The sequence below is a fragment of the Bos javanicus genome, chromosome 4 (assembly GCF_032452875.1).
Source record: "Bos javanicus breed banteng chromosome 4, ARS-OSU_banteng_1.0, whole genome shotgun sequence".
Classification (NCBI taxonomy): domain Eukaryota; kingdom Metazoa; phylum Chordata; class Mammalia; order Artiodactyla; family Bovidae; genus Bos; species Bos javanicus.
The window spans coordinates 72,891,655-72,907,082 of NC_083871.1; the positions used below are offsets into that span (position 1 = coordinate 72,891,655).

The following is a 15,428-nucleotide window of genomic DNA, read 5'->3' on the forward strand; positions in this document are numbered from 1 at the left end:
TTAATTCTTCGGTGCTCAACTTTTTTTATAGTCCACCTCTCATATCCATACATGACTACTGGAAAAACCATAGCTTTGACTAGATGAACTTTGTTGGCAAAATAATGTCTCTGCTTTTTAATATGCTGTCTAGGTTGGTCATAGCTTTACTTCCAAGGAGTAAGCGTCTTTTAATTTCATGGCGGCAGTCACCATCTGCAGTGATTTTGAAGCCCCCCAAAATAAAGTCTGTCACTGTTTCCATTGTTTCCCCATCTATTTGCCATGAAATGATGGGAACAGATGCCCTGATCTTAGTTTTATGAATGCTGAGTTTTAAGCCAACTTTTTCACTCTCCTCTTCACTTCACTTTCATCAAGAGGCTCTTTAGTTCTTCACTTTCTGCCATAAGGGTGGTGTCATTTCCTTCTTTTCATGCTCAACTTGGAATAGCTTGTGTATTAGCTGTTGAGGCAACAAAAGAAATCTTTGTAGACGTTAAAACACCTTTCACGTGTTGTACATCACTGTTCAAAGCATCTTTACACACCTTGGCTTATTTTCCTTCTCCCAATAACATCCTCATGCCTGTCTCCAAATAGTTAAGCCTTTATATCAAGACTATGGTAATTTGGGCTTACCTTTCTCAAAGAAATCTATTTTTTCTTTTCTCATATAAAATCTGGTATAATTTTATATTATTTCTAAGGTATAATATCTTTCTTTCCCTCCAGTCTGTACATTTTGCAGAGGCAGAGCCAGGCACTTAGACTGTAATTGGAACAAGACTTCAGTAAATAATTGCTGAATGAATGAATAAATATGCACAGCATTCTCTTACTGATTCTTTGCTGATTGATCAGCTCTAATGAGTTAAGAGAGGGCAAAATATGAACCTATCATATTTAATACCCTATTGTGTGCCAGAAACTGTACTAAGTACTTGCAAAGTATATCATCCTGTATCCAGGTTTCTTAACTGTGGCACTGCTGACATTTTTGGCCAGATTGTTCTTTATCGTGAGGGTTATCTTATGTCTTGTAGGCTATTTAGCAGCATCTCTGACTCCTACCTACTAGTTTCCAGCAGCATCCCTCCAAGTCATGACACCACAATGTCTTAAACATTGCCAAATATCCTCTGGTTGAGACTGCTGTCTTAGATAATGCTCATAGCTACACTTTGGGGATGGATATTATTGTCTATATTTTTTCCAGCTGAGCAATGCCAATCTCAGGGAAGTGAAATAACCTGCATAGTCTCACTCAGCTAGTAAAGAATAAATGTGCAGTTACACCCCAGATCTGCTGGCAGCAGTTTCTGTTGTTCCCACTTTACCGCTGTGTCTCTGGCAGAGTTTTAAGAGAAGCAAGGCACTGGCAGAGGTCTCTGAAAGCACTCTCTAAAAAACGAAGACCAAACTAAATGTGAAACATAGTTTTTCATTTTGTCTACCTCAACTGTTTATTCTGTTAGTTTCTCCAACTGCCATCTGCTGCTGCTGCTGCTGCTAAGTCGCTTCAGTCGTGTCCGACTCTGTGCGACCCCATAGACGGCAGCCCACCAGGCTCCCCTGTCCCTAGGATTCTCCAGGCAAGAATACTGGAGCAGGTTGCCATTTCCTTCTCCAATGCATGAAGGTGAAAAGTGAAAGTGAAGTAGCTCAGTCCTGTCTGACTCTGAGCGACCCCATGGACTGCAGCCTACCGGGCTCCTCCGTCCATGGGATTTTCCAGGCAAGAGTACTGGAGTGGGGTGCCATCGCTTTCTCCATTAACTGCCATCTAGGGGTTCCTAATGATATACTTTAATCCTCAATGTTTTAAGTCTGCCCATCCATCAAATTGAAGCTGGAACTCCAACACTTTGGCCATCTGATGCGAAGAACTGATTCATTTGAAAAGACCTTGATGCTGGGTGAGATTGAAGGTGGGAGGAGAAGGGGATGCCAGAGGATGAGGTGGTTGGATGGCATCACCAACTCAATGAACATGAGTTTGAGTAAACTCTAGGAGTTGGTGATGGACATGGAGGCCTGGCGTGCTGCAGTCAATGGGGTCTCAGAGTTGGACATGACTGAGCGACTAAACTGACTGATCCATCAAATGCAGTCAATTATGCCATTTTTTCTTGGATTTATAGAATTAAGCTCTTTGTGATATAATCACTGAAAGGAGCAAGTACAAAATAATAGAATTAAAATACATAAAATAGAATGGTGTGGTTAACTATCTTAGAATATGAGTCACAACTTTACCAGTCAAGTAAGATCTTTTCTGCCACTTTGTCTACCCCATACTTCCATTCTCACCCCGCTCTGGGCTCCTAGAGGAGTCAGAAGCAGAAGAGCGAATGAAAAAGAGGGATCAGAAGAACGAAATGAGGAAGCATGTGTATTTTTGTTTTTTTTAATATGTGTTTATAATAATTTATCTATAAGTCAGAGTTAACAAACACTTTCTGTAAAGGGACAAATTTGTGGGTTATAAGGTCTTTATGTCAGTTGCTCAACTCTTTCTTTGAAAGCAGCCATCAAAAATACAGAAGCAAACATATGTGGCAGTGTTCTAATAAAACTTCATATACAATGCAAACAGGCAACCAAAATTGTCCTCGAGGCATGATTTGGGAACTCCTGTAAAATATTGCTTATTTACTTCTTTACTCATTTTCTCTTTTCATTACATGAAAATTCCAAGAGGGCAGTGATTTGGGTTGATTTACTGTTTCACCCCAGCACTTAGCACAAGTCCTCCTTTACCATGCTGATTTTTGGACGTTTCTGGACAATTCGTGAACATTACACTCTTGTATGAACTGTACCTTAAATCTGCTTATACTTCTACCTCAGAAGTTCTAGAATTGTAGCTGGTAGCAATTCCCAGGAGGAAGAGAACCAGAGTATATGAAGTTAACTTATCTTGCTTGTTTCCTTATTTTTATGGCCTATTTGTTGTTGTTGTTCAGTTGCTAAGTTGTGTCTGACTCTTTGTGATCCCATTCACTGCAGCACACCCTCTCCTCTGTCCTTCAGTATCTCCCAGAGTTTGCTGAAATTCGTGTCCATTGAGTTGATGACATTATCTAATCATCTCATCCTCTACCATCCCCTTCTTGTTTTGCCTTCAGTCTTTTCCAACATCAGGGTGTTTTCCAATGAGTTGGCTCTTTGCATCAGATGGCCAAAGTATTGGAGCTTCAGGTTCAGCATCAGTCCTTCCAGTGAATATTCAGGATTGATTTCCTTTAGGATTGACTGGTTAGATCTTGTTGCTGACCAAGGGATTCTCAAGAGTCTTTTCCAGCATCACAGTTTGAAAGCATCACTTCTTAGGCATTCAGACTTCTTTATGGTCTAATTCTCACATCTATGCATGACTACTGGAAAAATCATAGCTTTGACTATATGGACCTTTGTCAACAGAGTGATGTCTCTGCCGACATCACATTTTTAATATGCTGTCTAGGTTTGTCATAGCTTTCCTTCCAAGGAGCAAGAGTCTTAATTTCATGACTGCAGTCACTGTCTGCAGTGATTTTGGAGCCCCAGAAAATAAAAACTGCCACGGTTTCCACTTTTCCCCCATCTGTTTGCCATGAAGTGATGGGACCAGATACCGTGTTCTTCATTTTTTGAATATTGAGTTTTAAGCCAACTTTTTCACTCTCCCCTTTCACCCTCATTAAGAGGCTCTTTAGTGCCACTTCACTTTCTGCCATTAGAGTGATGTCATCCCCACTAAATTCTAAGTTTCTTGCCAACAAGATTCTTTTGTTTGTTTTCTGTTAAATCTCCACTGGCTGTGCCTAGCACATTTTAAGTGCCTAGTAAATGCTCAATGAATGAATGAACAAACACAAAATTTTGTTCAGCTCTTCTGAAAAGTATCTGTTGAATTCCTGACTGGAGTTGGCACTGTGCTGCTCATGTTCTATGAGCAGCAGGAGACTCAACTGCCTGGAGGGTGGTGAACCAGGGAGAGAGGATAGAAGTTGTGTGTGGGTGTGTGTTGGGGGAGAGAAGGGGTCTAGAATACTGTATATGCTTGTGTGAGCAGAGTTAGAAACATAGAAGGACCCAGCCCCAAATAGTAACCTTAATGGCAACCCACTCCAGTACTCTTGCCTGGAAAATCCCATGGACGGGGGAGCCTGGGGGGCTGCAGTCCATGGGGTCGCTAAGAGTGGGACACGACTGAGCGACTTCACTTTCACCTTTCACTTTCATACATTGGAGAAGGCAATGGCAACCCACTCCAGTGTTCTTGCCTGGAGAATCCCAGGGATGGGGGGGCCTGGTGGGCTGCCGTCTATGGGGTCACACAGAGTTGGACACGACTGAAGTGACTTAGCAGCAGCAGCAGCAGAGCAAGAAAGAGTGGGATTGAAGAGGAAAAGAGAAAGATGGTAGCTTTATATATCTCTTTTTGTTTTGTTTTAATTAATACTCTTGCAACTGATGAATCCAACAAGCATACAAGTTTATTTGTATGACTCCTACACTTAAAAAAAAATATTTGAGTTGAAAACAGACCAAAGAAGAGTCTTACAGACAGGTACAAATAATAGAAGCATTAAAAGAGAGTGAAAGACCAAGCTATATATCTGTAAAAAAAATGATGCAGGAAGAGAAGATGGTGAAGGAAATCATGAGAGGAAATAGCTTTGCCATTTCCTCTAAGTTTTACAATTCAGTCCAAAATGTAACTTTCAAATTCTTAGCTGATGAGGTAAAAAATAATAATATGATAAAAGTGCCAGTAAGAATGAGGGGTAAAGTATAAATCCATAATCTAGTTGGAAGAAAGAATTGCTGGAACTTGGACTGGCTTGTTCTTCTGGTAGAGATGTACCATCAAGCACATCCTATTTTAGCTAGATCTTGTAAGCTATGTGTGATGACTATGCAAATTACTTCATATGTGAGAAACTCGCCCTGAGAACTATTAAATTAACATTTTCATGCAGTAGTTATGGTTTTCACAGATTTTCATCTTAAACTAGTTTAAGGTATTCCAATCCAAAAAAATTTCATTTTACATTTTGAAGATGATACTGTAAGAGGTTTGTTTTTTTTTTTTCCTTTGACAGTTTTGCACATTGAGTTTTGTTCATTTTAGTTTCAGCCTATGGGAACCGTGTGCCGTGAAGCAGTAAATGATTGTGATATTCGTGAAACATGCTCGGGAAATTCAAGCCAGGTAACTTATGAATAATTTCCTTTGAATCCAAGGGGGGAAAAGTTGGAGTTTGTTTAGTGAACTGACCCTCAGATGGAATGGAAATGGGCAAGATATTCATGTTTCTCTTTCATGTCAACTCTTTCTCTCTTTTCATTAATTTTTTGGGAATTGAAGTTTCAATAATCAAAGCTTGAGCAGATGTTCAGTGTGATTTTGTCTTAATGTTGAACTAATCTTAAGACTGTATATCTGACTTAACTATTTTGTTTTTGTTGAAAGTAGGGAATAAAAGGCTTTTGTGTTTAGTCTAGCTGGTGAAGGAAGAAACAGAAAGACTCTTTCTCTTCAACTGGTTGAAACGAGTCAGATAAGGCAGAGAGAACTGCAGGATATTGGGTTCTGAGACAGGGCCTGTCTTGACATTTATTTACCTGAAACAGCTTGCCACTAATTGCTGCTTTTGAATTTAATATCATTTAGTTGTCAGTAGGGAAGATAAGGGGAGAAGGCAATGGCACCCCACTCCAGTACTCTTGCCTGGAAAATCCCATGGATGGAGGAGCCTGGTGGGCTGCAGTCCATGGGGTTGCTAAGAGTCGGGCACGACTGAGCAACTTCACTTTCACTTTTCACTTTCATGCATTGGAGGAGGAAATGGCAACTCACTCCCGTGTTCTTGCCTGGAGAATCCCAGGGATGGCGGGGCCTGGTGGGCTACCATCTATGGGGTCGCACAGAGTCGGACACGACTGAAGCGACTTAGCAGCAGCAGCAGCAGGGAAGATAAGGGCTTCCCTAGTGGCTCAAATGGTAAAGAATCTGCCTGCAATGCAGGAGACATGGGCCCCTGGGTCAGGAATACTCCCTGGAAAAGAGAACGGCTAGCCATTCCAGTATTCACTCCTGGATTCCATGGACTGAAGAGCCTGGTGGGCTACAGTCCATGGCGTTGAAAGAAGTCATACATGACTGAATGACTAACACTTTCACTTCAGGGAAGATACAGAAGTTAATAAACTTTGACAGGGGATCCCAGATCTCAGTGTATTTGTATACAGGCAGTCCTTGATTTGCATTGTAATGCAGGATCACAGAAGTGACCATGAAAGCTAAAACCATGTGAAGTATTGTAGTAATCAATGGAAAAATTTACAGTTATTCTGTGATCTTTAAAAAATATCAGGTGATTAAAAACTCCCTTACTGTTCGACTTAAATGAATAGGGAAATGAAAAAAAATGAACTAATATTTATTTAGCTCACATTAAATTAAAATGAAAATATTGAAAATTAACACATTTTATTTCTTTGTAAAAAACTTATCGGTAATTTGAGCCGTGCTTGCCTTCTCCTGGTCAGAAACGTAATGATACTTAATGAGCATCTTACCTATGCCTTGTTGAATTGCTACTGTCCTTTCTAAGTTTGGGCCAATTTTTTGACATGATCCTTTGTGCTTTCAATGTCGTGAAATATCCAAGAGATGTGAAGTTGTGAGTGGGAATTTTTTTGCTGAACAGTGGTGTCAGCATCCCATTCCCATAGTCACTGGTTTGTTTGTTTTTTTCTGTAATGCTATTTACATTTGATTTTAATTTCTCTTCCAGTGTTATCACTTTTCATTTCTTTGCTGCACTTTCACCTTTGTTGGCCAATTTCCTCTTTCAACTATTCAGTTTTATTATAAGATGTCACATGGTATCACCCAGAGACAGAAGGGCAACAAGCTATGTCCTTTGTTATCTGTACATGAACTGAATGAACAGATGCTCAGTGGTCAATCCTGACAGACGTTGAAAGAAGCACCTAGATGGGCTGTTGACCGTGATGGCCGTATCTTATTTACCAAGCGACTGGTGGACTGAAGAGCTAATAGCAAAATTTGTTCTTTGTGCAATTATTCATACTTAATCTACTATGGTAACTGAAATTGAATGTGTCCTTGGGGTACTGGTATTATTTAACAAAACCATAGTTAGTGAAATTCCTTCACACTGGAGCCATGCAAAGTGAAGAGTGCCCAAATCTATTTTCTCTAGAGAAAAGAGAATTAGTAGTGGTTTATCTTTGCTATGCTCAGACAGTCACGTCCGACTCTGCTAACCCATGGACTGTAGCCCGCCAGGCTCCTCTGTCCATGGAAATTTTCAGGCAAGAATGCTGGAGCGGGTTGCCATTTCCTACTCCAGGGAATCATACTGACCCAGGGATCAAACCCGCATCTGTTTCATCTCCTCATTGGCAGGCAGATTCTTGATCCCTGTGCCACCCAGGAAGCCCTACTTTAAGCATTAAAAATGCTTTATTTTAAAAGCAGTCATCTTAAGAGATTAAATATTTGCATTCTTACTGGCTAATTAGCATTGTTTTCCTAAGCTTACACCTAGTGAGGATGGGGATACAATGAATGATAACCTAATGGGCTCTGGGAATGAAAGTATATTAAAGCAACTTCTTTAAAATGTAATTATGTGATAAGCAGGATTTCAAAAGAATTCTAAATCTGAAAATTATGTGCATACAAAGATGTTCTTGTTGCATTGGTTGTAATGGCATAATTTGAGATACTTGTAAGTAAATATTTTAATACATTGATTATATGACTTGTTAGCTCAGGGAATGTGTTATAGCTATAAAGACACCTACAAAAAAGTTTATTATGATGCAATTAAATTTGCATGATGAAAGTAAAGGGCTGAAACAGAATATAAAGCATTATCTATAATCTGATTATACTTATATTATAAAATACCACATTATGTTGAAAAAGGTAGAGGAAAAAATGTACCAAATTATAAAAAATAGTTGTCTCTGGATGGTGGGAATATTAGAGACTTTAGTCTTTCATTTTTCCTGTTTTTTTTTTTTTTTTACATTTCTATCCAGATAGGAATGTTTTGCAATCTTTTGCAGTCTTTTCCGAAATTGCTCCAAGGGAAGAAAAGTCGGGGGGCAGGGGATGGCTATAAAACATGTCTTTTTCTGACATGTCCAAGGTAGACTTTCACTTGAGAATCATTTTAAGTATAAAAACTGTTACTTCTCATGGTTAAGAAAGAGGAAACCATATCTATTGCTCCATCTGGTGGCATCCTTCTGGCTTTGTCTTGTGCTCTCGTTTTCTTGCTCTGAGAAGTCGTGTGTCTGTATAAGTTAGCTGAGTCTTTGCTGTTGGTTCTTTTTATTTGTAAATAAGGATTTACAAATCAACTGCTCTTTTCCTCTGGTAGATCCCTATTTTTAGGGGAAAATGCATCAATTGTTACATTTCCTTTTGTTTTCTCTTGATCTTGTGTTTTTTTTTTTTCTTTTTTTTCAGATGATTTGGGAGATACCCTGTATTATGAGACTTCATTTTCAAAACGAAAACCTTTAAAGAGATTAGCTCATCTTAATATCTTGCTGTGTATTTGGTTCATATTTCTGTTTTCTTTTCCTAGTGTGCCCCCAATATTCATAAGATGGATGGTTATTCATGTGATGGTGTCCAGGTAGGTTACTTCATCTTTACCTAAATGTTTCCTATATACCAGCACAAAAGAAATACTAAGTCTCATCAAAGTAGGAAGATCATATTAAATGTTTTGTAGTCAACTCTGAAGGTAAAATGCCTTTATAATACTCATCTACTAGTTTTCTTAGTCATATTTTTCAGTTACCTGATGGAAGTAGACGTTGTGCTGCTAACGGGTATGCTTTTCCGTTTTAGGGAATTTGCTTTGGAGGAAGATGTAAAACCAGGGATAGACAATGCAAATACATCTGGGGGCAAAGTGAGTAAATAACAAGGTTTGAGCCTTCTCCAAGTGTGGTAGCTGGCCCGAGGGCATGTGAACTGGATGGAAGTAATTTTTCAACCACTTTATTATGACTCAGGGACTTTCAGAGCCACTGCAGCAGGAACACTTTTGTGGAAATTAGAGAAAAGCACCTCCTTTGATAAGACACAGCTCTGTATGTCTTGGCTAGTTAGCCGTGTCTTTGGATGGAAAGTGGCTTTGCTGCCAGGCAGATAAAATCCATTCCAGGGTATGCAACTTGGAGAACAAAGCAAACCTGGATTTCTGATCCTCTTATGCTGGGATTTCTGATCCTCTTATGCTGTCTTTAACTTAGTATCCTTAGGCAAAACCCATCAACCATGTGGAATGGACATGGACCCCAAGTTGGGCACCCTTGGATAAGAACTGTAGCCTTTTAGGTAGAATTGCTTTTTCTTTCTTATCTCTCTTTCTTAAACTCTAGCTGGTTTTCCTAGTTATAGGTGAATTTCTGCTAAGGTAACTCTGTCATATCAGAAAGAAATTTTAATGTTATTCCCTTCAAACTTTGGCAGATTTTCAGAAGGAAATATGTAACATTTATATCTAAAACATATTTAATTTAGATGCATATTTAAATGCTATGTTTTTCCAGAAGTATTACTGGCCCTTCTGAAAGAAGTGTTTGCTTCAAACTCTTTCAAAAGATGATTTACATTGGAAAGCAAGCTGTGAAGATAATGATAACCACTAACTGTCACAAAGACTGGCTCTAATCCTTTTGGGAATGGAAGTGTGTGCTCTCTGTTGAACAACTAGAGAAACACTGGGATGGGAGAACATTTTAGTTATGTAGGCTTGTGCTCTGGACAAAGAAATATGGTTTTTGCTTCCTCCTCTTGAGAAAAATTAGTGGCTGATAGCAAGAAATAGGAAAAGAAACTACCAAACATTATCAGTTTAAAAAATATATTCTGACAGTCATCTTTTGATTAGTTTGCAAAAGTTGTTTTGATCTAAATCTTGGATAGCTCCATCAACTGACCTTGGCTTTAGCAAAAATAAAATCCTGACAAAAATTCTGACATGACTTAAAATGTTATTTGACAGTCAGAGATTTAACATGAATTCAGGTTTGCTTACAAGCAGAGTAACTTTTTAATAGCCGTTAAGAATTAATAAACAAGGTGGAAATACTGCTGTTTCTTGAGTCTTTAATTATCGTGGATCATTCTTTTAATAAAGTTGTCTTTATGATTCATAAAAGTTGCTGAGTGAAAGATTCATGCTTTATATCTGGCACTGAGATTAAAGCATTGAACATTTGTCAGTGAACCATTTGGTAGCATCTTTCCCCAGTTATTGGCTAAATTCTCAGGAGTGTTATTCTCAGAACTTACAGCCTGAATCATATCAAAGATCTAAATAGATTTGTTTTCAAGTTTTAAATGAGCAGTTGTGAGAAATGTATGCAAGTGATGGATAGTTTTGGTATGGGGAACTCTTGTGCAGCATGGATACAACCTTTGCAGTTGGTAACATTGTAGTGAAAGAAGAGAGTTCTTCACAAGTGTTTTCCCCTTACTGCAAAGAGTTGAACAGCTCACGTGGCATATCTCTCACTGACAGAAAACTCTATTCTGCTTCAGATGTGATGTCATCAGACAAATACTGCTATGAGAAACTGAATATAGAAGGCACCGAGAAGGGTAACTGTGGGAAAGACAAAGACACGTGGATACAGTGCAACAAACGGTGAGATGGAGAAACTGGCCGAGTTTATACCTCAGTTCCAGGCACTACTTCTGAGGCAACCAGGACTTCCCTGTTTTCTGCATGCCATAAAGCATTCTCTTTCCCTCATCTCTTCCCAGAGTTCCAACAGCACCTTTGCAGAGGGTTTCTGAATCTCAATATGTATTCTGACCTCTCTCCTAAGGCTCAAGCGATGCCTATGGCTGCCTTAGGTCTTTCTCACCTAGAAGACAGCTGTCAGCATCTCAAAGGCAACAAAAATTAAAGCCAACAGAATGTTCTCAGTGCTGATAGATGGAATTATCTGACGCTGACTTTAATAGAGAACTCTTTTCCCCAGAGATCTTAATATCTCATTCTCCTGTTTAGAAGCCTCAGAGTGGTCCTTGATGCTACCTTCTCTCTGACTCATTATCCAAATGACAAATCATGTTTATTCTTCTCTTTCACTTCTCCACAATTTGTCTTTAATTCATCTCTTCATTTCTGTGCCTATTGCATTACCCCAATTAAGACCTATGTCAATTCTTCAACTAATACAGAAACCTCTTAGTTTTCTCTGCCAGCAGTGTCTAGCATGATCCCATCAAAATAATCTTTTACTGAACCTTTTGACCATGTCAGTTCTTTGTTCAAATTTCACTGGTTCCACATACTTAATTGATAGTAAGAATAACATCTATTCAGTGCACACTGTGTGTTAGGAACTGTATTACACTTTACATAAGTGATGTCATTTAATCTTAATGGCAGTTTGCCTTGTTTTATGTAGGAGGAAACTGAGACAGTTAAGTTGACTAAGGTCATGTAGCTAGGATATAATAGGAGCAGAATTAGAATTCAGCAGTCTGATTTTAGAATTCTCTTTTAACCACTTTGCTAAATGTCATACCATCTTGCTTAATACATGAAATGGAGCCTTAGGTCGGCACTATACCTCTTCCATAATTTTCCCCAACCTACATATTTTGTTTTCTTCTTCTCTACTCTTTCAAAGTCTAGCAAACCTTGCCATTTCTAATATATTTTATTGTCCTACTTCCACACCGGAGAAGGTGATGGCACCCCACTCCAGTATTCTTGCCTGGAAAATCCCATGGACGGAGGGGCCTGGTGGGCTGCAGTCCATGGGGTCTCGAAGAGTTGGACACGACTGAGTGACTGCACTTTCACTTTTCACCTTCATGCATTGGAGAAGGAAATGGCAACCCACTCCAGTGATCTTGCCTGGAGAATCCCAGGGACGGGGGAGTCTGGTGGGCTGCCGTCTATGGGGTCGCACAGAGTCAGACACGACTGAAGCGACTTAGCAGCAGCAGTAGCAGCACTTCCACACGGGTATGTGTGCTAGTCATACTTTAGGAAGTACCCTATATACTCCATAAAAAAATTTTACCTATCCCAAAATTACCCATCCCCATCCCCTTGGATAGCACTTACTCTGTAAATTATTTCTGGATTATTTTATTTATTATTATTTATTTCCCCACACTTCCCTCTTCTCCTGCATCCTTTGCATTACTTTTATGGTTCTTGTCACTAACTCTATGTTTTATAGATGTTTAATGTATGTAATTTCTCTTCTTACCCAGAGTATAATTTCCTTAAGAATAAAAATCATCTAATGTTTTTAATATTATACTAAAGTATTTAGTAAACTCCAATGAAAAATGTTGAGTGTCTTCTATGTTAAAAAGCATTTTTATTTATGATATATACAATAATGTGATGATATAACTTTTAACAATTTTTTTAATACAATAATACATATTTTTCTATGTTGGTGATAGATGCAAGTCTTAATTTTTCTCTTTTTCTATATGATAAAGTCTAATATTTCCATATATAATTGCTGGCCTGCTAATAAGTCTTTGCAAGACATTTATTAGAATATGTTTATCATTATCTATCTTAATGATTAAAATGTGTTAAATATAGAGAATATGTAAGATAGTAGTTAACACAAATGAAAATATGTTACAAGTTAAATTAGAATTGTATGTGCTAACTGGGGGAGAAGTGGAATATATTGGAAAAGGAATCATCCTATGTGGTTGAGAAGCCACAAAGTATATAATCTGTTCTTTAATTCTGGTGCCATTGGTTGAAGAAAACACTGTATTCTAAAAGAATCCTCATTCAAAGTTCATTCATTCACTTATCAAATTTTTTTTTTGATGTCTTAGTATATCCTGTGATGTGTAATGAGGAAAGAGATTCAGATATAAAAGAAGTCCATTTGATGGGTAATTTTCTTTAGATAAATACTTAGCGGACAATAAAGGAAAATCTAGAACATAGTTGGGATTTTGGTGCACCAAACGTTTCAGAGAAGACAGTTTTTAAAGCTGGGAGTAAACTAATCTGAGGTTATTTTGTTTTGCTTGTAATTTGAAGCAATAGTACAGTTGATGAAAAAAACAAATGCTTAAGTAAGATAACATTATTGTTCTAACTGTATGGCTTTTGCTGTATCTTTGAGGGAAGAAGTAAATACTTGGTACTTTTCTAACACAGGGATGTGCTTTGTGGTTACCTTTTGTGTACGAACATTGGTAATATCCCAAGACTTGGAGAGCTCGATGGTGAAATCACGTCTACTTTAGTTGTACAGCAGGGAAGAACGTTAAACTGCAGGTAATGATCTAACCCTTCTATGAGAACATTAGCCATCTTATTTCCCAGGAATGAAGCTTAGGATTACTTCTATTTTCAGTTCATATGTATGTTAGTAAGGTGAAATGGATTCTAGTCCATAGGGATGATTAAGTAAATCCTGACAGAGAACAGATAGAAAGAAGGGAAGAATTAATTGAATGTGGACTATTGTATGGTAGCTAGAGTTATGTTTAATTGTCCAGTTAAATCTTGCAGGGTTTAGTTTGCATTTCATTCTTATCAGTGGATTAAATAAATGCATCTTCCTTTGCTCCCTTATGAAATCCCACTAAAATGACACTAAATAGATATTTTTCTAGAATATGTATGTCCATAAGGAAGCAGAAAAAGGGAGAGGAAACAGCAGCAACAAAATCCTAGAGCATGGAGAACAAATAGATGTGTGGCAGATGATTATCAAAACTAAAAATGCTGAAGTCCTCAGTCAGTAATGGGGAAAACCAAGAAACTGACTCAATATATACTGCCAGTCCCAAAAGGCTCAAAATGGGCAGCATCATCTACTTCTGGAAGAGGGAACAAAGGACTTGGGGATAGAGGAAGGAACTCACATGAAAAAGATAGGTGAACTCTGTTAGAGAAGCTGCTAGATCTACAGCTTACTTCCCTGACCCAGCTAAGCTGATGATTGCTCACCCTCCCATGAAAGATTTGAGCTTTACAGTCTGCAAAGAATAAAACAGAAGGTTTCCAAGCTTACTGTCAGCAGAAAAATCAGTTATCAGAAGTGTGTAGAAGTGATTTAGCCTCATTGATATTCAGTCAGAAAGTCCCAGAACTTCCAATCATCTGTCTGGTTCCCCAACTCAAATATAAACAGATGACCAGATTTGTGAAGAAAGACTCTAACCTAAAAAGAGAGAGAGAGAAATGACCAGAAAATGCAACAACTACCTATAAATATTTTAAGATACTTCTATCATGAAACAAGAATAGGGTAGAATTTTAAAAAATGAGGAATATTAAGAGAAAACAAAGGAAAGCTGTTAGAAATTTAAAAAAAAAGATGGCAAACATTAAACTCAATAGTTGAAATTATCTCCCAGAAAGTAGAGTAAAAGAGACAAAGAAAGGGACATAGAGTAAAGCTCACCGTGTTAGAATAGAAATAATAAAGAACAGAGAAAACAGCAGGGAGGAAATTAGCAATGGCTGGGGTCGCTAGGGGGCTTCCCTGGTGGCTCAGAGGTTGGACACTACTGGGCGACTTCACTTTCGCTTTTCACTTTCATGCATTGGAGAAGGAAATGGCACCCCACTCCAGTGTTCTTGCAAGGAGAATCCCAGGAACAGAGGAGCCTGGTGGGCTGCTGTCTCTGGGGTCGCACAGAGTCGGACACGACTGAAGTGACTTAGCAGCAGCAGCAGCAACTCCGAGAGCATTATCTAGAACTTTTGGACTTGAATTTCCATATTACCAGGCTCACCAGGTGCAAGGTGAAATTAGTGAAATTAGTAATACATCAAAACTTATCATTATGAAATTTCAGAACCTAAGGAAAAAGAATCCCAACTGTTTCCAGAGAGGAGAGGAAAAAAAAAAAAAAAGGAATAGGCATTAGAATGGTTTCAAATCTGTCAACAAGAGTGCTGGGATCTGAAAGACAATGGAGAAAATAATTTCCAAAGTAGAATTCCGTACTCAGGCAAACTATGAATCGAGTGTGAGGGTAGAAAATGAAGAGACATTCAGATATGCAAGTTTTACCCAAGTTTACTCCCCTAAGTCCTTTCTCAAAGCTGTTAGAAATTGTGCTCCACCAAAATAAAGAAGAAAACTAAGAAAGAAACATAGTGAATTTAGGAAACAAGATATTCATTCTGGAGAGAGACAGGGCAATCCTCCAATGAATAGTATCCTGGAGAAAGCCAAGATAGCCAGCTCTGTGCCATTTACAGGGGCCAACCAGATCAGATAGGAGCAGGGGAACTCCAAATTGAAACTCTAGGGGAGATTATTTCAGCAAGATGAACTGATGTTCAGACACATCTTAAGTGGAGATTTCGACAGCAGGGTTGGTGTAATTTTGAGTTAGTGACAGATAATTCAGTGATCAAATAAGAGACTTG

At 38.5% G+C, this 15,428-nt stretch overlaps 1 protein-coding gene across 10 annotated transcripts in view; it reads left to right on the plus strand.

The window, feature by feature from the left end:
• The window catches only part of ADAM22 (ADAM metallopeptidase domain 22), a 238,318-nt gene that overhangs the window by 178,308 nt on the left and 44,582 nt on the right, over positions 1-15,428 (plus strand). For all 10 annotated transcript variants that reach the window (XM_061414358.1, XM_061414361.1, XM_061414360.1 and 7 more), the window contains exons 18-22: positions 5,102-5,182; positions 8,604-8,654; positions 8,873-8,936; positions 10,574-10,679; positions 13,197-13,316. In XM_061414358.1, coding sequence (XP_061270342.1) covers positions 5,102-5,182; positions 8,604-8,654; positions 8,873-8,936; positions 10,574-10,679; positions 13,197-13,316 — 422 coding nt within the window. The remainder of the gene's footprint in view (positions 1-5,101; positions 5,183-8,603; positions 8,655-8,872; positions 8,937-10,573; positions 10,680-13,196; positions 13,317-15,428) is intronic.